Source organism: Myotis myotis, unplaced genomic scaffold (genome assembly GCF_014108235.1).
Source record: "Myotis myotis isolate mMyoMyo1 unplaced genomic scaffold, mMyoMyo1.p scaffold_m19_p_13, whole genome shotgun sequence".
NCBI classification, from domain to species: Eukaryota; Metazoa; Chordata; class Mammalia; order Chiroptera; family Vespertilionidae; genus Myotis; species Myotis myotis.
In genome coordinates this window covers 54,962,292-54,986,006 of record NW_023416317.1, presented here as the reverse complement: position 1 = coordinate 54,986,006, position 23,715 = coordinate 54,962,292, and the positions used below count along the sequence as shown (strand labels likewise).

The window sequence follows — 23,715 nt, the reverse complement described above, 5'->3', positions numbered from 1 at the left end:
CCCGGGGGAGGGGGAAAGTGAGCAGTCCCCTTTTATGAGTCGGGGCAAGCTTTGAAAGCAAAAGGGGAAATAAAACCCTTTAAAGTTAGCTGGGCAGAGGGCAGAGCTGATGATAACGGCGCGAGGAGCGGGGTGCCAGGCGGGGGACGTGGATGCCGGGAAGAACGGCGCGATCTGTGGACGGCCCGTGGCCGAGGGGTGCAAACCCCCGAGAGGTGAGCCCAGTGGAAATATCCGGAGCTTCACGTGGGAGGGCCGGCCCAGACACCCAGGGGACCAACATGAGAACAGAGTGTCTGCCAAGTGTTCTAAGGAAACACGTGAGTTTAGACATCGGGGTCTGGGACACGATGAAATCCCACGGCGGGAAGTCCCGACATCGGTCAGGGAAGCTGCCAACTGTGAGCAGCTGGGAAGGCCGCCCAGGCCTCGCGCCCCCGCCCCCCCAGTCTCCCTGCCTCTGGCTCTCGGGGTGGGAGGGGCCTGGGGGGAATGTACAAAAAGTTGCTGAAAGGTCTCTCTTGGCTTTGAGTCACTAACTTAATTATTTACCCCAAGCAACGTCCAGCTCTTCCCGCGGGTGCAGAGGAAAGGGGTGCAGTGAGGAGGGACAGGGGCAGAGGCGGACGGGAGCTATCAGGGCCTCTGCCCCCATGAGCCCAGCCTCAGACACCCGTGGAGAGTGGGTGCCTCCGTGGGCATCCTGGTGACGGTGTCTGATGTTCAATGCAACAGGTTATCCTGTTGAAAAGTTCAGGACCTGCCACCATTTCTATCCCAGTTCTCGAAAGACAGTGCTGTATGCAGCTATCTATACGTGAAACGTTTGCCTTTCAAAACGTAGCCAAGTTTTGCAAATCAAACCACCTCATTTGTTTTCATTACTTGCAAGGCTGCCTGGGGAACTTTTTAGGGAGGGCCAAATGTGCCCCCCCTTCACCCTCCTCTGCCCCCCCTCCCCCTCCCCCCGCAGGCCAGGCTTGCTCCCGCTCCCAGCCTGCCTTGCTCTGATCTCGCCGTGCCCACAGCTCCTCTTGTCGGGGGTGTGCGGCCGATTGCCCCTGCCCTGGACAGGCCTGCTGTGTCCGCGCTGTGCCCGGCGCGGGCGGCACCACCACTCGGACCCGGGCATGCAGGGCGCCGGGCTGGCCCTCTGCTACTGAGCTCCTCTGCGGTCCCCGGACACCGGTGAGTCCAGGATGGGAGCGTGGCTGCGGGTGGCGATGGGCCCGAGGACATTTAGCCACCGGGAGGCTCGCTCCCTTCCCACATGCACAGGCGGCGGAGGGTGCGTGCCTGTGGCAGCAACCTGAATCCAAGGCTATTTCAGAAAATCAATCAGAAGTCTAGTGATAGTAAAAAAAAAAAGTTGCATACATTATACATGGTCCTTATTACTCATTCATATTTTTGGGGTGTGCACAGTTTTTCATTTGGGGGTGAAGCAATGTGCCTAGTGAAATGCGGACATTTTACACCTTGGTTTCTTTCTTTTTTTAAAAAACACACAACTTTATTGTTGAAAGTATTACATATGTCGCCCTTTTCCCCCCATTGACCTCTTCTAGCCTGCCCCTGACCCCGTCCCCCGCCCCGGCCTTCCCCACCCTATTGTCCGTGTCATGGGATGGGCACCTATGCATACATGTTCTTCGGTTGATCTGTTCTCACCCACTCCCCTCCCTGCCTTCCCGCTGACATTCCTCCATCTGTTCCATCTTCTACGCCTCTGGATCTACTTTGGTCATTAGTTTATTTTACCCATTAGATTCCACATGTGAGCGCGCTCACCGGATACTTGTCTTTGGAGGACTGGCTGACTTCACTTAGCATAATGCTGTCCAGGTCCATCCATGCTGTTGCAAAGGGTAAGAGTTCTTCCTTTATTTACAGCTTCGTAGTATTCCATTGTGTAGATGTGCCACAGCTGTTTTTCAAAAAATATATTTTATTGATTTTTTACAGAGAGGAAGGGAGAGGGATAGAGAATTAGAAACATCGATGAGAGAGAAACATCGATCAGCTGCCTCCTGCATACCCCCCACTGGGGATGTGCCCACAACAAAGGGACATGCCCTTGACCGGAATCAAACCCGGGACCCCTCAGTCCACAGGCTGACGCTCTATCCACTGAGCCAAACCGGCCAGGGCTAGATGTACCACAGTTTTTTAATCCACTCATCTGCTGATGGGCACTTAGGCTGTTTCCAAATCTTGGCTATGGTGAGTTGTGCTGCTATGAACATAGGGGTGCACGTATCCTTTCTCATTGGTGTTCCTGACTTCTTAGGATATAGTCCTAGGAGTGGGATCACTGGGTCGAATGGCAGTTCCATTTTTAGTTTTTTGAGGAAACTCCATACTGTTCTCCACAGTGGCTGCACCAGTCTGCACTCCCACCAGCAGTGCACGAGGGTTCCTTTTTCTCCGCATCCTCTCCAGCAGTTGTTGTTTGTTGATTTGTTGATGGCAGCCATTCTGACAGGTGGAAGATGGCACCTCATTGTCTTTTTAATTTGCATCTCTCGCATGATTAGTGACTTTGAGCATTTTCTCATATGTCTCTCGGCCTTCTGTATGTCCACTTTGGAGAAGTGTCCATTTTTTAAACTGGATTGTTTGTCTTCCTTTTGTTGAGTTGTATGAGTTCCCTCTATTATTTGGAAATTAACTCCTTTTTGGGTGTATCATTGGCAAATATGTTTTCCCCTGCCGTGGGCTCTCTCTTCATTTTGTTGCTGGTGGCTTTGGCTGTGCAGAAACGTTTTATCTGGATGTAGCCCCGTCTGTTTATTTTCCCCTTAGTTTCCTGTGCCCCAGGAGATGAATCGGTAACATTGCTATGAGAAATATGTGAGATTTTGCTGACTATGGTTTCTTCTAAGATTTTTATGGTTTCACTACTTACATTTAGGTCTTTTAGCCATTTTGAGTTTATTCTTGTGTATGGTGTAAGTGGTGGTCTAGTTTCATTTTTTTTTTTGCACATACCTGCCCAATTTCCCCAACACCATTTATTGAAGGGACTGTCTTTACTCCATTGTATGCTCTTGCCTCCTTTGTCAAATATTAATTGAGCATAATGGCTTGGGTCAATTTCTAGGTTCTCTGGTCTGTATACCTGCTTTATTCATCTATATGCCTGTTCTTGTGCCAGTACCAGGCTGTTTTGAGTACAGTGGCTTTGTAATTTAACATGTTATCTGGTATTGTGATCCCTCCAACTTTGTTCATCTTTCTCAAGATTGCTGTGTCTATTCAGGGTCTTTTTAGGGTCCATATAAATTTTTGGAGTGTTTGTTCTAGGTCTGTGAAATATGGATTGCATTAAATCTATAGATTGCTTTGCATAGTATGGACATTTTAATAATGTTGACACTACCAATCCATGAACATGGTATATTCTTCCACTTGCTTATATCTTCCTCTGTCTCTTTTTTCAATGTCCTGTAGTTTTCTGAGTGCAGATCTTTTACCTCCTTGGTTAAGTTTATTCCTAGGTATCTTAATTTTGTCGTTGCAATGGTAAATGGGATTTTTTTTTTTTTTTTTTTTTTTTAGTTTCTCTTTCTGAGAGTTCATTCTTAGTGTATAAAAATGCCATCGATTTCTGGGTACACCTTGGCTTCTTTATTCTTCTAGTCCCCACCACCACCACCCCCACCCCCAAGAGGTAGGTTTTATTGCTGATTCCATTGTGAGGACAAAATGAGGAAGTTACAGTAAACGCTCACTCACAAGGGCCTGGTGGAGCGTGAATCCTCCGAGCTGCTCTTCAATTCCTGCGCGCTGAGGTCGCGTCTGGGCCTCGGGGTCACCCTGCTGACTCAAAAAGCCTCCAAAAACAGGGCTGCCAATGCAACTCTGGTTCCAAAACAAATACCCTGGCCGCAGAATAAGCCAAAAAGGTGAAAAAGACGGTGCAGTATTTATGAGTCTGAACTTCAGTAGAATCTGACCAGTTCTCAGGAACACTGGGGAACCCCATCGCCGACTGTCAAGATTTTACCCAATTTTCTAGAAACATCTACAGGGCAAGAGGCCCGCTCCTATGTCCTCCCAAATTTCAAAAGACACGGCTAAGGCCTGCGGAGCCAGGTGCTCCGAGGGCACTCGAGGAATTGTTGACTCACTAGGTGAAAGGTCACCATGGAAGGAACTGAACCTGCCCGTCTGCCGTGTCGGGAGCCACCTGTGTCTGCTTCCTTCTGAGTGATTTGAGTCTCATGTTCACAGCATCGTGCTTTCCTGCGGGGTCTCAGTGGGCAGCCATAAGAGGGAGAATGGGGTGAACCTATTGTCGTTCTGATGTAATTTTAAGCCAGTAAAGTAGCGCTGTTCTTGCACAATGACATAGCGCCCAGTTGACCTCTGTTCAACAGGGTGTGTGGGTGAAAGAGGTGGCCCCAAGAACAAAGCGATTTGGGTTGTCTTCCCAGCCGGGGTGATTGCGATGTCTGGGACCAAAAGTTTTGAGGGGTCCTGGGCCAATGCTGGGGTCTTTCGGGGAACAGAGCAGAGAGGGGGCAGAATTACAGAAGACAGGCGGCCAAGTGTGGCATTTATGCATCTCACCAAACACAGTGATTCTTGGTGATATTTAGACTCCGATTTGAGTGTCTTGTGTTGTCAATAGAACTAATTTCCTTTCAAAGGCGTCATCTTTTCTGATAAAAAATACCACAATGAGCCAGTCGGCGTGGCCCAGCGGTTGAGCGTCAGCCTCTGAATCAGGAGGTCAGGGTTTGATTCCCGGTCAGGGCGCATGCCTGGGTTGCAGTTTTGATCCCCAGTGTGGGTCGTGCAGGAGGCAGCCCATCCATGATTCTCTCTCATCACTGATGTTTCTGTCTCTCTCTCCCTCTCCCTTGCTCCCTCTGGAATCAATAAAAATATGTATTTAAAACAAACAAACAAAATATCACACTGATAGGTAAAAAAAAAAAAGTATATGTCTATTTTATGGCAAAACAGACTCATCGTCAAAAATGTTTGAATGGTGACATTTGGAAAAGAATTTTATTTTCAGCAGCTGTAACACCTGAATGCATGACACATTCTAGGACAGAGCGCTTGGTTATGTAAAATACCGATTGTCTCCCCGCGGAGATGGTCAAGGGTTTCACTACTCATTTCAACAATTTAATTGCGAAGGATAAAGAGCCATTTATTGTTTTTATGAGGGTGGTTGTAACAAGCCACTTGCCTTGCCAGTCAGTGGAAGTCACGAGGGAGTACCAGGCCTGCATTTTTTTTCCCTCTGACCCGGAATGCCTCCCGCTAATGAAAATCAGTAGGAAGACAGCACAGGCAACATCACTCCAGAAAATGCCGACATTTAGAGCCTGCAGCTTCTTCACCCGAAGAGGAAGCTGTCTTTGTTGTTGGCCGAGGGCCTTTTATCTGTGCTTCTCAGGCTCAGTAAATGCTAATGCTTCCCTTTATGAAAACCTCACAGGTTGAAACTTTGTAAGGTGTTAAAATGCCTGCTTCCGTTGTCATTGTCATTGTCGCTGTGAAAATGCTTGCCCTACCTGGCACGGGATCACCGGAGAGAAAGAAGACACACAATTATTTTTGAGCAAAAGGGGCACCATTCTTATTAGCCACCCTTGCGTTTCTTTCTAAAAGGAATTGAGTAACTGACGTGCTGTTTCTGTCTTCTCCGTTGTGACATTTTAGTAGCTTCGTTAGGAAGGAGCGATAGTGGCGCCTTAAGTTAGTTACGTAGTAAGTGAAGATGTAATAATGAGGAAAGAGGGGGCTGTTTTGTTGGTATTTCCTGAACGTATCCGTGGAGCCAACGACTACTTTTGTGGTTCTACCTTTGGGAAATACCAACCCACTTAGATCCATGAGGACAGAACACAGGCTTTGCTGGGGGAAGGTCCGAGACTGGGCCTGAGTGCCGTTATGTGCCCCCTGTTTGGTCTTTGAGGAATGACTGACGCGAATAGGACGATGCCCGCGCCCTGCACTGTTGGGGGCGGGGGGGGGGGGGGCGAGCAGGAGGGACCACAGGGAGGGCTGGTCTGGGAAAGCCGGGCAGCGCACACCGGGTGGAAGCCACGCGTGCGATCTGTTCTTTAAGGTTAAGTTCATAAGGAAAATGCTTCCAAAACTTGCCCCGGGAACACTCAGATGTCTCATCTGCAATCCCCAAATCGCCCTCCTCCGGGACGCGTCAAGCCAGACGCAGACAGACTCACCGCGCTGCCCGCTGCCACGCCTGCTCTCAAACTCTCCACCAAAGGCATCTCCGTTGCGGAACTGTTGCAAGCAGCAGAAATCCCTTTGTGTTTTCTCCAGGCCAATACCTATGTTTTCTTTTCTTTTTTAATATAATTTTATTGATTTCAGAGAGGAAGGGAGAGGGAGAGAAACGTCAATGATGAGTGAGAATCATGGATCGGCTGCCTCCTGCACGCCCCCGACCGGGGATCGAGCCCACAACCCGGGCCTGTGCCCTGACCAGGAATCGAACTGTGACCTCCTGGTTCATAGGTCATCGCTCAACTACTGGCGTGATACCCATGTTTTCAATTCCCCTTATGGTCACTCCCCCTCCGGTTCGCTCGGCCTCCCTGGAGCTCGAGGCACCATGAGTGTCTGCTAGGCCCCGGACGGGAACTCCTCTTCCCCCATCACTGCCGTGTGAGATTGAAGCTTCCTGCCACGGTGCTCATCTCCAGTTCTCGCTCAGGAGATGACGGGGGACGGTGTTTCTGCCCCATCCGATCCCGTGCCTGGAGCCTCTCTGTTCAAAGGCCTGCCCTGGTCCCTGTCGGCCCACCACCGTCCTCTCCTGGTTGCTGTGCTCTCTCTGCCCTCCCTGTGTCCGTCCCCCCCTAACACCTGTCCCTGCTCTGTGTGCCTTTAGGAATCAACCGGGAAGTCTCTGCACCTGCTGTGCCCAGACACACCTCCGCAGGAGCGCGCAGTTATTAGGTTGGAGGACAATGACCCTTAGGAAGATCCGTGCGTGTTTGTGCTTCTAGCACCTAACAGCGCTCACACGTGCTGGTTACAAGGCCAGATGGCTGCGTTGTTCTTTAGAAAGGGGCTGTCGGCTTGTCTTAAACGTGGCCACGTGACTCTTCTTCTGTTTTCTGTAGGTCTGACTGCCATGGCGCCCACATTCCTGATTCTTTTGGGGGCCGCCGTCGCACTGGGAGCAGACGTACGTCCTGATAAGAACTGTAAGTGCCACCTATTAAAGTCAGTCATGTCTCTTAAGAAACGGAGCACATTGCAGAAGTGCTGGCGTGGTTTTCTGCGAAAGGATCCCTCAACGCGGAAATTATACGTGGATTTAAAAAAAAAAGTGGTAGAGTATTCGTCCTCAGAATGCGAACTCTTGAAACATGCTGGATCTTGAGAAAGCAAATTTGAGGCTGCCGTGGGAAGTCCTTCTGCCAGTGTGGGGGTTCGGGCCCCACAAAATACAGCCCAGGGAAGAAAGGCTTTTCCCGGCAAAGCACCGGTTAGGAGGCCCACAAGCAAGGAATAGCTACCTCCCACGGCGTTTGCTGGGAACGTGTGGACCACGGGTTGGTGTGAAGTCACAGTCCCGTGGCCCCACCTGGTGGGCCTGAGGGAATAACTCCCTGTGGTAGTGTCAGTGACTTACATCTGTGCTGTCCACTGCAGGAGCCACTGGCCATTGGTGACTATTGAGCACCTGAAATATGGCTCCTGCACCTAAGGCAAGGAAGGTTTTATTATTTTTTAAAATAATTTCTTTTCTTTTATTGATTTCAGAGAGGAAGGGCGAGGGAGAGAGAGTTAGAAACATCAAGGATGAGAGAGAATCATGGGTCAGCTGCCTCCTGCATGCCCCCTATTGGGGATCCAGCCCACAACCTGGGCATTTGCCCCGACCGCAAATTGGACTGTGGTTCATAGGTCAACGCGCAACCATTGAGCCACACCGGCCGGGTTGAAACTATGTTTCTAATAAATAATAATACAGTAAAATATTCATAATTCATGAAAGATCCGTAGATGTCATAGGTAAACACCTGGGCAAAGTAAAACAAAAGGATAATGAGTTAAAAGCAGCTTTGAAGGCACTTCCTCCAGAATCACGTCAGCTTTGTGCCCTCTAAGAGCCCGTCCTGCACAGAAAGTAGTTCACAGCTCTAGGGAGCGCTGCCGTGGACACTGACCCTGCCCTCCTCCTTCTGACCAGTCTCACTCCTCCCACCCGTCAATTTCACCATTCACGCCGTGGGTTTGGCGCAAGTGCTCTTACGCTGGGACCCGAATCCTGATCAAGAGCCCGGGTCGCTCACGCTTGGCTACCACGTGAAGGTCCACGCGCCGGAGGACGAGGACGTGAGTGCCCACCCGACGGCCTCCCCTTTGGAGTCATGTTAACCCCACGGCCCTGCCCTTATCCCAGGGAACGTCCCCCCGACAACATGACGCGGGCTCTGCGCTTGCTCCCCTAGAGCAGCGGCTCCGTGGGAATGCCGGGGAGCCAGCCGGCCCGCGCAGGCCACGGGCAGCCCAGGACGTCTGAACGTTGGGCCGATTCTTTCTCTTACGAAAGAACGTTTAGTAACGTCTGAGGCGCCGTGGAGTGGATGTCGGTTTTTTCTCTAAAATAGCCCACAAAGCAGAAGAGGCTGGCTGAGTAAAACGAGGGGATGGTGGGGGGGGGGGGGGGCGGGGGAGGGCAGATGACCGCACCAAAGACCAAGTTCAAATCCCGGGTCCTACTTTTGCAACCTTAGACCAGACACTTACATCTCAGGCCGCAGCCAGGTTCCCTGCGGGTCACGTTAGAGCGCCTGGAACCTAGCAGGTGCCCAACAAAGGGACACGGAGGCGCAACATCGCCGGGCGCTGCCACGCTCAGTCAGTACGCATTCTAGAGACTTCTATGTGAGGAAGGGGCCTCCGGGAGGACACTGAGGGAGAGTCGGTGGTCAGAGGGAGCGGGGCCTGTGTGTCAGCGTTTGTTGGTTTTTATGAGAAGAACGAGAGGCCTGGTGCACGAATTCATGCACGGGTGGGGCCCCTCGCCCTGGCCAGCAATCAGGGCCGATCGAGACCTGCCGGCTGGGGGACGGGACCGCGGGAGGTTGGCTGTGGGAGCGCACCGGCCACCAGGGTGCAGCTCCTGCACTGAGCATCTGTCCCCGGGTGGCCAGGGCGTTGTCATAGTGACCGGTTGACCAGTCGTAATGGCCACTTAGGCTTTTATATATGTAGATGCGTTTGTGTATCTTTGAGGAAATGATTATGATGTTTTCATTATATGGGTTTTCTAAAGCCCGCACTAATTACTAGAATGAGTAACTTATTCATTTCGTAGTAATCGCTTTATGGAGGGATGGTTTCCGGGTAAAAAGCTGTCCAGATTTACTGCATACAACGTACTGAGTTCAGGGGTGAGGATAGACTCTGGGGCTGTGGGCTTTTTAGAAAACGTATTGCATTGCATTTTATGTGCCATTTAAGAATCGGAACAAAATGCGTATTTGATTAAAATAGTTCGCGTCAGGCTGTTTCCCTCTGACGTACCAGGACCCCTGGGTTTTATTTCTAGTATCAAACCAAGAACACGGAGAGCAAACGGGTGGCCCCGCTTCACCGCGGCTTCTCGGCCAGCGTGCGGACGGTCCCCTGGGAAGAGCCCTCCCTCCTGGCGAGCGGCTGGGTGTCCGCCGAGCTCCCGGCCCCCCCAGGTGAGGCCCCCCGAAGTCCAGGCGCACGCGCGGCCTTTGTAGGTGGGGGGCAGCCGGACGAACAGCTCACGTGTCCCGGGTCACACGAGCCCCCCAGCCCTCTTCCCACCAGTCACACCCTCACCAAGGCGGACCCCAGCAAGTCAGCCCGTTGCACACAGAAGGTCCCATAATACGTGGCGACAACCCCTTTTCCTTTTCGGCCTCACCTCCATTTTTCCCAGCGGCCGTGGGAGGGAGGGAGGGAGAGAAACACGTGTGAGACAGATACAGCGACGGGCTGCCTCCCGCATGTGCCCCCACCGGTGCCAGGGATAGAACCTGCAGCCCAAGCACGTGCCCTTGACCGGGAATCAAACCTGCCACCCTTTGGTCTGCGGGTTCTAACCACTGAGCGACTGGCCAGGGTGACAATCCCTTTGTGAAGACGGAGGAGCTGTCCCCAACCCCTGTGGTTTCCGGCACGTACAGGACGCGGGAGCTGTCGCCACAACGTCTCGTTCTTTCCGTTCGCCGCCCTCCAGGGTCTCCTGGGACCGCCGCGGTGAACCTGACCTGCGCCACCAGCACCGTGGCGAGTAACGGGACGCGCGCCCGGCCCTACCACGTTTCCCTGCGCTGCGCCTGGCTGGGGGGCGCCGCGGCCCCCGAGGACACGCAGTACTTCCTCCGCTACAGGTGGGCGGCCGCTGTCCCTGCGCGCGTGGCCGCCCCCGCCTCGCACACTCACGCGTGCCGCCCTGCAGGTACGGCGCGCGGACGGAGGAGTGCCGCCGGTACAGCCAGGACCCGCGGCAGAGGAACGTGGCCTGCTGGTTCCCGCGGACGGGCATCGACGGCAAAGGGCGGGACCGGCTCGCCGTGCAGGTCAGCGGCTCCAGCGCCCGCGCGGCCATCCAGCCGTACGACGGGCTGTTTGCTCTCCACGCCATCGGTGAGACGGCACAGACCGAGGCGCAGCCGGGCGGGTTGTCAACATCCCTGAGTTCGACTCCTTTTCTTCTTTGTTGTGGTTCATCTCCACCCAAGGGTATTTTTCCCATTGAATTTTAGAGAGAGTGGAAGGGAGGGGGTAAGAGAGAACGAGAGAGAGAGAGAGAGAAACGTCAATGTGAGAGAGACACACTGATTGGTTGCCTCCTAACCCTAAGCCTAACCCTCCTGCACACACCCAACTGGGCTGGAGACTGAACCTGCAACCCAGGTGCATGACCTTGACCAGGAATCGAACCCAAGACCCTTCGGTCTGGGGGCCGGTGCTCTAACCACTGAACACACCAGCATCCTTTCCTGATGCCCGCAGGGACAAGCCTTCTTGGCCTCCACACCCCTGATATTTTGGCTGGATGGTGGCATTGCGGGCTGGACGGGGTATTGTGGTACTGGGCTGTGGCATTGGGTAACCAATGACAGTGTTGGGGGGCTGGATGGCGGATGGTGGTGTTGGGGGCTGGATGGCGGTGTTGGGGGCTGGATGGTGGTGTTGGGGGGTGGGCTGGGCATTGAAGGGGGCTCAGCGTGTACCTAGCAGATGCCAGGAGCCCCTCCCGGGCCAATGTGACAACAGAAATGTCTCCAGACGTTTCCCACTGTCCTGCGGGCACAGACTCCCCGTGGAAACCCCTGCACTGGAAGGGGAACCAGCTCCCACTGGAGGGCCTCACGTCAGCCCCCAGCTCTGCGGGGGCCCAGGCGTCGCTGCCCGAGGGTCCCTGATGGCCTGGTGACGCCTCCGAGCAGTTCGGGTCCCTTGCCCACAAGGGGGGCCTCGGCTGGCCCAGGCGGCCGGGCTTCCAGGCCTGAGCTCTCTCGTGCCCGAGCTGCCGCCCCACCAATGGCCCCTCACCACGCCGGTCACCTCCCTCAGCCTGTGAGGGCGGCTGCAAACACACCCCTCAGGGGTCCTCGCCTCCCTCCTCCGTACCCCCATTAGTGACACTCATCCGGACCGCCCCACACAGCCAGCGTGGTGATGGACACCGGTCTCGGGGGCGGGTCATGCGTGGGGGTGGGCGTGGGCCCTGGCTCCACCCACCAGCCGAGTGTCTGTAGACAAGCCGGCCACTCCTGGGGCCTCAGTCTGACCTGAGAAATGGGGAGATGAACACTCCCTACGAGGTTCTGTGAGATCACGTGTGTTCGTGATGATAACATCTCAGGACAGTGCTTGTGTGGGCATCCAATAAACACGCACAATGCCACCGTGTAAAGGACACGGCTAGGCTGTGGCGTATCTGTGTCCATATCGAACGGAAGATGCTCTGCTTAAAGGGTCCCGCATTTCCTAACGGGCCATGCGATTCTCCTCACTAGTATCTTCCTAGCGGCTTAGCAATGTCACAGCAGCATAACAAAACGCCAGGCGGACGTGGGACACGATGGAACGGACATGGAGATGGACGCAGCCCGACAGACCGCCACAGGGGCTCATTCGTGGCCTGAGTTCCAGCTCCGCGTCCAGTTCCTCAGGTCACCAAAACGAAGTCGTTTTTGGTTAAAAACTTTCTGGTTAGGGAATGGCACTCGCAGCGTGTCCCCATGACTCATTCACTGTGAGATCTTAGGCGCATGACCTCTGACAAGAACGCTCCCTCACAGATAATTGCCACCACATCACATGCCGGGGACACAGTGAGGCCTGGGAGGGAGGACGCGGTGCTGGTAAGTCCAGGCGCGATGAGCCCAATCCGTTCTTTCCATGCCAGAGACGACCAACCCTTTCCCCTCCGTCCATCCCCGCAACCAACCCAAACAGGACCCACCAACAGCTCGGAACGAAAGCGGCCCCCAAGAGGGGCAGTGCCATCGGGGCACACACCTGCGCGGTGGGGGCGGGGCCTGGGGGGCGCTTGGGGCGATTTCTCTTCGGGATCAGTTTACCCTCCAACTTGAGAAGTAAAAGTGGGGTGGAGGGGGGCGGCCGGAGTGACCCAGTGGTTGAGCATCAACCTACGAACCAGGAGGTGGAGGTTCGATTCCCGGTCGGGCCACAGGCCCGGGTTGCAGGCTCGATCCCCCGTGCGTGCGGGGCGTGCAGGAGGCAGCCGATCCATGATTCTCTCTCCTCATTGATGTTTCTGTCTCTCACTCCCTCTCCCTTCCTCTCTGAAATCAATAAAATTATTTTTTTAAAAAAATAACAAAACTTTTTAGGAAAGGGGGGTGGTGGTCTTGCCATGAGGGGAAGAGGGACGAGACGACCAGTCACGGCCGCTCGGAGGAGGAGCCCTTGACCCCTCTCTGGGTGCGGGGTTTCCACGAGGCCTCGCCCTCAGCGGCCAGCCGGGGGCCACGAGGCCTGTGGCCCGGAGGTCAGCGCTGGACGCGTCAGCCCCGCTCACGGACCTCTCCGTCTCTGACCAGATCGCGTCAACCCTCCTGGGAACGTCACGGCCGAGGTGCAGGGGGGCCGTCTGCACGTCCGCTGGGAGAAGCCCGTGTCCGCCTTCCCGGGCCACTGCTTTGAGTACGAAGTGAAAATCCACAACACAGGGAAGCGCTACTCCCAGGTAAGCCCTCGACTCTTCCCACGTGTGCGCAAAGATCACTCCGAGCTCCCCGAGTCAGAGGCGATCGCTCCTCTTAGAGGCGGAAACGGAGGCTCAGGGGCTCGAAAGCTGCCCTGCGGGTCCCTGGAGGGAGAGCTAGGGTTCAACCTGCCCCGAAGCCTCCCCTCTTCCTGCTTCCCTGACACCCCCCCCCCGCACCCCCAGTTGCACATCAGGGATCAGCAAACCTTTTGGCAAAAGACCAGTTACTGTCGGCTTTGCAAGTCCCACGGTGTCGGCCCCCATCCCCCCGCGTCTTGTGTGGGACAAGCGCCACCATCGGCGCCCAGACGCCAGCGGGCGCAGCGTGTGCCTGGCACTTCCCTCGTGGCCCCGGAGTCCGGGTTCATGCGCGTTGCCTGTGGCAGGAACTGTTACTCTTTCGCTCGTTTTCATTCATTTAAAGGTACAGAACGCATCTTCGTTCGCAGGCCGGGCGGAAGCGGGCAGCCGGCCGGAGGGGCCCGGGCCTGTCCTTTGCTGATGCGACAGAGGACGGAAAGCGAGGGAGCACAGAGGGAGGAGGGACACGGCGAGGGGCGGGGCATGGTGCTGTCAGCCACTCGGGTCCCTCAACCTGGGGACACCACGGGGACCCAGGGGCCATCGCGACCTGACACGCGCCCGTTTTCTTTACTTGGGCTACAAGAGCGCTTCCCCCTGCAGGGTGCCTGCCGCCTCCCCTCCACCCCGAGCCGCCCGAAACAAACTCGCCAGTGCGTGTCCTGTTGCCGTACAGGGGCTTGCTGGGCAGCGAGTCCCGTTACGTACAGATGACCGCTCGCTCTGAGCGCTGGCATTCCTGAACTCCGTGTCTAGAGCTTTACTAGAATCCAACTTTTTTTCCCGTTTAGACAGAAAAAATGACGACCAACGAGTTCACCACAACAGTTCATGACATTTCTAAGTATTGCATCGAAGTGAGGGCCGCCGTGAGCTCCGTGTGCAGAGAGGGGGGGCTCTGGGGCGAGTGGAGTCCAGCGATTTCCGTGGGTGAGTACCGTGCATTGGACTATTTATTTTACTATTTCTGTTTAAAAAATGTTTTGATTTTAGAGAGAAAGGGAGGGAGCGGGGAGAGAAACATCTATCAGCTGCCTCCTGCACACCTCCTGCTGGGGATCAAGCCCAGAAGCCGGGCACGTGCGCTGACCAGGAATCAAACCAGAGACCTCTCAGTGCCCAGGATGGCGCCCAACCCACTGAGCAACACGGGCCAGGGCCCTTGCATTTTCTTTCAAGCCAGCAAGCTTATTCCTGGTGAAGGCAGAGAATCCCGGCCCACGCTCTAACTGCTGAGCCACACAGGCCAGGGCAGGAGCACATGTATCTTTTGAAAAACAGAATTAGCAGTTTCACTTTATCAGCCCTTGCATCACCTGCCCTTCCTCAACTGGCTCCCAGGTCTTATCGGGCCGGCTCACTTCCCGCTTTCTACGTCTTTCTCTTTTCTAAACTTGCTCAACTTCTGCATTCTGCTGTCCCCATTTTCCTCGCTGCCTCCGGGCGACGCCCCCTTCCCGACCCTGGGGAGCCCTGCCCTCTCTGAGGTCTTCCCCTCTCACCCCAGCGAAACGCAGATGCCACGCGGGAAGCCTCGGGGTGGGGAGGGGACTTCCGGCGGCCCCGCCCTTCCCGTGGGCGCCCACCTGTGTCCACTTGCGCTTACTCCCGCCCCGCGTCCCGGGTCAGGCTCAGGCACTTGAGTCCTGCTCCTCGGGGACCAGGTCACCCCCAATCCCAGGCTGTGCCCCTCACACAGGGCCTCGCCCGGCCCTCGGAGGCCAGGATCTATGCGACGCCTCACAGGTGCCAGTTGAAATGCATTTCAGGGGATTCAGGGCTGAGGAGCGCAGCGCGTGGCCCTGGGCAGCACACCTGTCGGAGGGTGTGCAGGTGGCTCAGCGGTCAGCGCTGCGGGACAGAGGGTGGGAGGCCTGCGCATGCACTTCAGGACGCAGGGATGGTCCCACCCCTCACCCGCCCAGGGGGGACTGGCCGGGGTGCTGCTGGGAGAGCCCCCCTCTGCCTCTGCTTCTCCCCTGCAGCCCCCCCCCTCCCGCACAGCACCCAGGGCTGCAGGCCCTCCGGGGCCCAGCCCCCCAGGACTTTCTTCCCTGTAAGGCAGGGGTGGGAGCCTTTTGTTTCTGCCAAGGCCCACGTGGATAATCATAACATCATCCGTGGGCGAAATTATCCACTTAAGCATTCTGCCCTGGCAGGTTGGCTCCATGGATAGAGCATCGGCCCACGGACTGAAGGGTCACGGGTTCGATCCTGGTCAAAGGCTTGTACCCGGTTGCAAGCTCCATCACCAACCGAGCTGGAGGCAGCCGATCAGTGTGTCCCTCTCACATTGATGTTTCTCTTTCTCTCTCTCCCTCTCTCTCTCTCTCTCTCTCTCTCTCTCTCTCTCCCCCCTCCACTCTCTCTAAAAATCAATGGAAAAATATCCTCGGGTGAGGATTAACAAAAGTTAATAAATAAAAATGTATTCTAGATAGTAGTCTTTGAAAAAAAATTAGCCTGCTAGATTTGGTCAAACGTTTCATTAACTCACTCCGAATGCCGTGGCAGGGCCGGACCAAATGATTTCACCGGCCCTCGGACGGCCGCTCCCCACCCCTGCTCAGGGCTCCGGACCTACTGAAGTAGCTAAAGGCCGCGGTCAGCGTGGAGAAGTGAGCCAGCAGGGCCCAGACGTGTAAGCCTGGCCTGCCCCTGGCTAGGAGGTGACCTCGAGCCAGGAATCCAGCGTCCAGGGCCTGCTTTGCACAGTGGGGTGAAGTGGGCACAAGGGCTGAAGGAGTCAGTACCCACCAAGTACTCAGCTGTATGACCGTGATTGTAATTATGCACATTGTGTCAAAACGGCGGAGAGCTATCCCTCTGAACTCTAAGACCACAGCGTCCCAGAGCAGGCGAGGCTGTGCCCAGAGGGAGGGCCCCAGAGGCAGAGCTCGGACCAGGCCTCCGTCTTTTCCCTCTCGGTTGCCCCGTCGTACCCCACTGCACACCCCAGGCTGCCCACCCTCTTGTCTGGGTTAGAAAACATAGAATTCTCACGAATTGGCTCATTCTCGAGGTTGAATGGCCAGATGTCAGAAACGATGGAGGCCCAAGTCCCCAGAGACCGAGGCCGGGCCATGTCTGAAAAGCAAGGGATGGGGGAGCCTGGGGGACCCTGGGGGCCGCACTGCGAGGAGACTTCCTCTTTCCAAGCTCACCTCTGCAGGCGCACAGCCTGCCCACCGGGTTCCTGAAAAGAAACCTCTTTGAGTTTCTCCTTGAGTCAGAAAATTCACCTTCTAGGGAAACACTTGTTCTTAAGAAATTCTCTGAGTCCAGAGACTCCAAAATTCAAATTCATCCGTCTCAGGGGCGGCCCAGCTTTTACTATGGCCTTGAAGTGCCAGCCATCGCCAGTGGGGAGACACCCTCGGGGGGGGGGGGGGGTCCGCCTCGAGCTATTGTCTGCGTGAGAGGAAATGGGCTTTTCAGTCACTATTTTGCATGAATGAATAGCTGAGCAGCAGATAACCCCCCGTCCTTTCCGTGTGGCGTGAGTACGGGAAGCTCTGGCCCTCAGTTTACCCGCCAGGTGTGTGTCCTTGGAGGTGAAGCTGGGTCCTTGGTCTGTTTTCTGGGTGGGCTCTGTGCTTGGCACAGGGACCTGCAGCAGCCAACTGCCCACCATGCCCTCCGTGGCACCTCGCCTGCACCAAGCCCTTTATTCGGCGGAGAAATAAAATCAGTTGTCTCCATACTTTTGCTAATGCAGCGAGAATCTTCGCTTATGGAAGCGAAAGCTGGCCCGCAGCTGGAGGGTGGTTTAGCGGAAGGGTTTGCGTCGCCAGTCGGCACGGTCAGACGGAACCGGTGCTTTATCAGCCCGGGCAAGCCAGGCCTCGGGCGTTGCGCCACGCGGGACGGAGTGGGCCGCGTGTGGGACCCTGATAGTGGTTACATGGCGGCTCCTTCCTTCTGCGGGACCCGGGCTTGACCTGTCTGTTTCACCCAGTTGCAGACGGTAGAACATTCTAGATTCTGTGTGTGTGCGTCTGAAGTTCATGGGGTTCATGACCTCAGATTTTTCTGGGATGCATTTCTAGTGCCTTAAAAAGTCCCCGGCCTCCCAAGTTGTCCTCAAAGCCCATAGAAGAATCTGTTTAGATTCTTCCAAACAGACTAGAAGCAAATTTAAGGAGCGTCAGGTAGAACTTAGCGACCATCGCCGCTCACTCCGCTTCCTGGCTGGGAGGTGGGGGAAGGGAACGGGTCTCTGAGAATAAGACTGTATCTCACTCACAGTCTTATAAATATATTTTTATTGGTATCAGAGAGGAAGGGAGAGGGAGGGATGAGAGAGAATCAGTGATCGGCTGCCTCTTGCACACCTCACGCTGGGGATCCAGCCCGCAATGCAGGCATGTGCCCTGCCCGGGAGTCAAGCCCTGACCGCCTGGTTCATAGCGGACACCATTCTTGCTCACTACAAATATCACTCCGTGTTACTGCCTCTATAAGTTCAATTTCCAACTTTGTAAAGCATTTTGGTGGTGATGCGATTCGGCTACTGAGTAGGCCTACATTGTTGTAGCTTTTCCATCTGAAACCTTATTACTCCACCCTGGCCGGTGTGGCTCGGTGATCAGAGCACCAGCCTACACACTGAAGGGTCGTGGGTTCGATTCCCAGGCAAGGGCACGTGTCTGGTTGCAGGATCCCTCCCTGCCCTGGGTCGGAGCGCAGGCAGGAGGCAACCAGTGAATGTATCTCTCTCTCTCTCTCTCTCTCTCTCTCTCTCTCTCTCTCTCTCTCTCTCTCTCTCTCTCTCTCTCTCTCTCTCACACACACACACACACACACACACACACGGATGTTTCTCTCTCTCCCCTTCCCCTCCCCGTCTTTCCTTCCCTTCCACGCTCTCTAAAAAGCAGTGGAAAAAATACACTCAGGTGAACATTCACAATAGATAAATAAATAAATAAAACCTTCTTGCCCCCTAAAGCAGACGCGCTCCAGGTGGCATCGTAGGTAAACGTTCGCCACAGATACCTGCTGAGTAAATGATGCTTCCAGGTGAAAGGGGGCGACCCTGCCCGCATTTCCTGTCGCCCTCCTGTCCGCTCTGAAGGTGGGCTCCAAGCCCAGCGTCAGCCAGCGCCTGCGACTCCACGCCCCGCCTCCCGATCGCCCGGCCGCCCATCTCTCTTCTCTGTCACTGATTCCGTCTCCTCCTTTCCTTTTCCACCAGGAAACGAGGCGCAGAAGCCCTGGACGGAATGGTACCCGATCACGCTGGTGGCCGCCCTGTGCCTCGCCTTCGTCTCCTCCCTCGCCTGCAGGACGTAGGTCTCCTCCGCGCTGGGTGCACCCTGGGCTGAGGTTGCCTGTTCACCCTCCGGCGGAATCCGCTGGGGCTCCTGTTGGGGGGGTGGTTGGGGGGAGGGTATGGCACGTCCGTGTCAGCGGGACCACCGTCCCGAGATGAGAGTGAAGCCGATCAGAGGCTGAGAAACACCAGCCGGTGACGCGCAGACGGGGCCTCGGCACAGCGTGGCCTGCAGCCTTGACAGCCTCCCCCCTTTTAAATATCTTTTCATTGACTTCAGAGAGGAAGGAGAGGGAGAGAGAGAAACGTCATTGATGAGAGAGAGTCATCGATCGGCTGCCTCCTGCGCGCCTCCCACTGGGATGGAGCCCCCCGTCGATGGCCTGACCAGAAATCGAACCGTGATCTCCTGGTTCATAGGTCGATGCTCAGCCACTGGCCGGGCGCAGTTCTGTGTCTCTCAGGGCTTAATCCTCCGCTTCGCTCTCTTCTCAGATGTCACGTGTGGACCAAGCTGTTTCCACCAGTCCCAGGACCCAAAAGCCACATTCAAGACTTCGCTGCCACGGTGAACTACGAGGTACGTCCAAGGTCCTTCCGCTGTGTCCCCCCTGCCAGGGTCGGCCCCCAGGGTTCCCACACGTAAGGCGGGTCTTCCCAGGAGCCCGGGCCCCAGGGCTGCAGGCGTCCCGCTTGGGCCGACGGCTTTGCTATGAACGTTCCTTCCCCTGCTCAGTCCTGCGTCCCTCACGGCCACACTGGGATCCACGTTTCCCATCAGCCGCCTCTGACGGCCGTGGCCAGGCCTGCAGCCCCACGCGCCGCCTTTCGCGGCTGTGGAGGAAGAGGCGTGGAGGGCCCAGTGCCCGCTGAGCTCTAACACCAGGGACCCGGGGTTCTGCCGGGGTGTCCGCACGGGTCTGGTTCCTCGGCGTAAACAACCAGAAGGAAGGCGACTGATTTCTCCCCAGCGGCGTGTTCTAGGTCCAGTCACCACTCAGGGCGCAGCTCGGCCACCGCGCAGGGCTACGGCTCGCCGATGGTTCCAGCATGATGGGGGGGGGGGGGGCACTTCCCCCAGGGAATCATCTTGGCATCTTTGTTGAAAAGTAGTTGTTCAGCCCCGGCCGGTGCTGCTCAGCAGTTGGAGCACCAGCCCGTGCACCAAAGGGTTGCAGGTTCAATTCTGGGTCAAGGACATGCACCTGGGTTGCAGAGCAAGTGAGTGTGTGTGAGTGAGAGTGAGAGAGAGAGAGAGAGAGAGAGAGAGCGCAGGTAGAATTGGGAAAAGCCAGTACCACCTCCTGCTGTCCACCCTGCAGCCCGGCTCTGCCCCTGGGAGGCCGTGGGAGCCAGTGGACAGCTGAGCACAGCTGGGCCACAGCTGGCAGCGCCTCAGCCTCTATCTCCAAAGGCAAAACCTGCCCGATCACTTCTGGGGCCTCGGCTGCCAGGACCGCAGGGGGCCCATTAGGGCCCTTGGCAGCGAGGGTTTGGCAAAGGCCTGGGAAGCACTGGGCTGGTGGGGAGGACGCCTCTGCCTGTCGTACAGCTGTGCCCTGAGCGTGGCTGGCCCCAGGCCTCCTTGAGCCCCTTCTGCTCATTCAGACCGAGTTAGAAACTGTAACATCAAAGGGCAGCACGGGGGCGGGGAAGTGGGGGAAAGAGGGAGGAGTTGGCCTTTGTCGTAAAACAGTCTTATTCTGCCCTGGCTGGCCCGGTGCTCAGCTGGTACAGCATGGGCCCAATACACTAGGTTGTGGGTTTGATCCTGAGTCAGGGCACACACAGCAGCAGCCAATGAATACCTAAAAGCCCTGGCTGGTCTGGCCCAGTGGATAGCGCGTTGGCCTGTGGACGTTCCTCCCAGGTTCCATTCCCGGTCAGGGCTCATGCCCGGGTTGCGGCCTCCATCCCCAGTAGGGGGCGTGCAGGAGGCAGCCGATCGATGGTTCCCTCTCATCATTGATGCTTCTATCTCTCTCTCCCTCTTCCTTCCTCTCTGAAATCAATAAAATAAATAAGATAAAAAATATGGATACCTTCACGTAAAAAAACGAATGCATAAATAAATGGAACAAGTCAGTGTTTCTCTCTCCAAAATCAAGTTAAACCATCTTCTTCTGAGCTTTCAGTTGGTTAGAGACGGTTCCCACCCATCATTCGTTTCTGCGGTAGGAACGGAGGGTTCCCTCCGAAATCCAGGGGCCGTGGACGATGGAAGGTGCGTGAGGCGGAGACCACGCCTGTGGCGGGTCACGCACATTTGCACCTGGCAGCGCCCGGCGCAGACGCCGACAGCGTTTGGCTGAATATGGCCTCTCAGGGGCAATGTCATTTTTTATCACAGATTTCCTAACTGGTATCAGTGTTACTTAAAATCACCAAAATGGGACGTAGCAAATGTGTCCTTGGACAGGATACGATGGAGCTATTAAAAATGATGCAGCTAAAAACAATTTTAAAAAAAGAAAAGAGAAAAGGGGTGTGACCACGGCACACACCATAGAATGCAAGCGCCGTGCGTGGGGTGCTACTGTTTGCGAAGGAATCCGTTTGCGAAGCTGCTTCTGCGCTGACCTTGTAACTGCACAGATGAGTTTCCCCGCAGGAAAGGGGGCTGAGGGCCCCGGGCTGTGTTTGGAGGGCAGGGGGCGTCTATCCCGGGTATTTTTTCTCTTCTTTCTACTTGATTTGCCACATTGTCTTCACTGAACAGTGACTGTTTTTAGAAGCAAAACAGACTTGTGCCCCACGTGCCACGAGGCTGGAAGGAGAGCTGAGAGGGTGTTTGTCTTGCAGAAATCTGGGTCTCGAGAGACAGAGAGCGAAGTCATCAGCTACGTGGAGGAGCCCGGGCTCGAGGTCCTGGAGGACTTGGTGTTCTGACGGGCGTGGGCCACCGGCAGCGAGGACTGCCTCCCGCTCGGAGGCGCGGAGTTCCCCAACACCGGCCTCACTGCGGCCGGGCGGGCCGGCGCCGGGGGATGCGCCCTTCTCTGCGAGTCCCGCACAGCGCTGACCCCGGGGACAGAGACGCTATGGACCCGCTCCCTGCACAGAGCTGGACGCGGCGGCACAGGGCAGAGCCCAGGCCACGTGCTGTCTGGGGAGGAAGGCGGCCTCAGACTGCGACAGGAAGCGCAGGGGCCACGGGGGCCTGGCCATCGGCCGCCGCAGCCCGGCTCGTTCTGCTGACGCGGCTCAGCGGTGACGCGCGCATGGCTGAGAGGAGCTGGGCTTTGGGAGAAAGTTCGCGATTTTTTTGTTCGTTTTTAAAAAATATGTTTTTATTGATTTTAGTGAGGAAGGGAGAGGGAGAGAGAAACATCCATGATGAGAGAGAAGCATGAATCGGCTGCCTCCTGCACACCCCACACTGGGGATCCAGCCCACAGCCCGGGCATGTGCCCTGACCGGGAATTGAACCCTGAACTCCTGGTTCATAGGTTGATGCTCACCCACTGAGCCACACGGCCGGGCAGAAAATGGCACGTTTTGAGTGGCCACTGGCCTGTCATGGCCGGAGAGAGTGGACATTCACTTAACAGTAAATGCCCGTCGGCAAGTTGATTAGACATTGGCCCAGCCTCCCACCAGGACAGCTGGGCGGCACTCCCCCAGCCCAGAGCCTGGGTCACGGACCAGAACACACGGGGTTCCTCCTTCACGCCCCCCACTGAGGGCTGAGCCCTGCCCCCCCATCTCTCTCTCTCTCTCTCTCTCTCTCTCTCTCTCTCTCTCGCTCGCTATTGGGATTCTCTGGTGCCTTGTGGGGGTGGGGTTGGGAGGTTCAGTTTGCCAACAGCTCGCCCATCGCCCACCTGAGCCTCCTTGAAAAGCCTGGGGCCCTGGCTGTTTGCACAGGGGGGAGGGGAAGGGGGGGGAGGAAGGAAAGGGGGAGGGGGGAGGGGGAGGTGTGGTGGAGAAGCACAGCTCACAGAGAACTCTGATTAAAAACCCAAACTTTTTCACAGCAAGAGACTCGTATGTGTCAGGACCATCTGCTGTGGAATTAATAAACCGTAGGTGCTAATTGGCCAGGAGAGCCAGCTCCCTGCCAGGGAGTGCGAACAGAACCAAGCGCTCCTGATGGCGGGCCGTGAGACCTAATTAGATTGGGGCCGGGGCTGCGCCTGGAGCCTTGGTGACAGCGACACAGCGACGGGGCAGCTACTCCTGGTCCCCAACCTGCACGCCAAGTTCCCGGCCACAGACTTCCTGAAAACCAGCCTGTTTCTGAGAATGTGCTATTGAACTTAAAGACGGTCTTCTCCCCCCCCCCCCCCCCCCACCCCCGCCTGCCGTGTTAGGAATAGACACGCGTGTACACGCGGCGCAGAATGAGAAAGGTCAACACGAATGACGGCGGGTCGTCTGAGCCGGCGAGCTGAACGGAGGTGTCTCCCGTCCCCCCGCGACCCCCGGCCCCCACGGCCGCTCCGTCTCCCCAGGACCCTGCAGCGGCTGACGGAGCTCTTCCCGCCCATTTCCTTCCCTAAGGATCTGTGCCGTCTGCGGTGTCACCCCGTCCACAGCCCTTCACGACCCGTCACCTTCCCAACCAAGTCCCCTGTGACCAGCTGGTCGGGACCCTGCAGCGCCCCCCCTCCCACGGACAGCTGAGCGACCTCTCTCCCAGGCCGCCCTCCGCCCTCCGCCCTCGAGCCTCCGCCCGCACGTTCTCCGGGAAAAGCCGTCCAATCTCTCCCCTCGCTGACATTTTATCTACGGACACTCGGCCCTTTGCCCCCAGGAGCCTCCCTCTGCCTCCTGTCCCTTCGGTTGGCGTCGAAGTTCGATTCTGACACTTACCCTGCTGCCCCGCACCCTTCTCTCTCACGGGAACAGGAACACCAGCGTGGAGGACGGAGTCCTGTGGCCCTCGTGGCTTTGACCCCGGGAAGGACCGGCTGAGCTTCTCGGGAAACGCGAGGAGGCGCGCTGTGTAAACGGACAGAAGCGCCCCCAGGTCGCTGATCTGCGCTAACGCACAGCGAACAGCGGCGCCCGCCGCAACCGCATGGAAATCACCTGCTGCGCCGGCGCCTGGCCTCGGCGGCGTGGCCTGCGCTCGTCACGCGCCGTTTCTGTCCTTTGGTGGCTGCACGTTCGCTGGGAGGACGGACAGGGG

At 56.3% G+C, this 23,715-nt stretch overlaps 1 protein-coding gene across 1 annotated transcript; it reads left to right on the top strand.

Annotated features, from left to right (window-relative positions):
• Nucleotides 1-1,630: 1,630 nt before the first annotated feature.
• Nucleotides 1,631-22,398, top strand: IL5RA (interleukin 5 receptor subunit alpha). The gene is made up of 11 exons (XM_036333345.1): nucleotides 1,631-1,868; nucleotides 7,116-7,199; nucleotides 8,192-8,337; nucleotides 9,557-9,695; nucleotides 10,220-10,373; nucleotides 10,442-10,629; nucleotides 13,059-13,204; nucleotides 14,098-14,236; nucleotides 18,504-18,597; nucleotides 19,077-19,161; nucleotides 21,384-22,398. The coding sequence occupies exons 1-11, from the start codon at nucleotides 1,835-1,837 to the stop codon at nucleotides 21,468-21,470; spliced, it is 1,296 nt and encodes a 431-aa protein (XP_036189238.1). The 5' UTR covers nucleotides 1,631-1,834; the 3' UTR covers nucleotides 21,471-22,398.
• The last annotated feature ends 1,317 nt before the right edge of the window (nucleotides 22,399-23,715 follow it).

What these genes read in the sequence shown, in the direction of transcription:
- IL5RA (XM_036333345.1), top strand. Translation starts at nt 1,835, where the DNA reads ATGCTGTCCAGGTCCATCCATGCTGTTGCAAAGG. An exon ending in CAGTACTTCCTCCGCTACAG is followed by an intron (nt 10,374 to 10,441) that starts GTGGGCGGCCGC and finishes GCCGCCCTGCAG; the next exon opens with GTACGGCGCGCGGACGGAGG. An exon ending in GTTTGCTCTCCACGCCATCG is followed by an intron (nt 10,630 to 13,058) that starts GTGAGACGGCAC and finishes GTCTCTGACCAG; the next exon opens with ATCGCGTCAACCCTCCTGGG.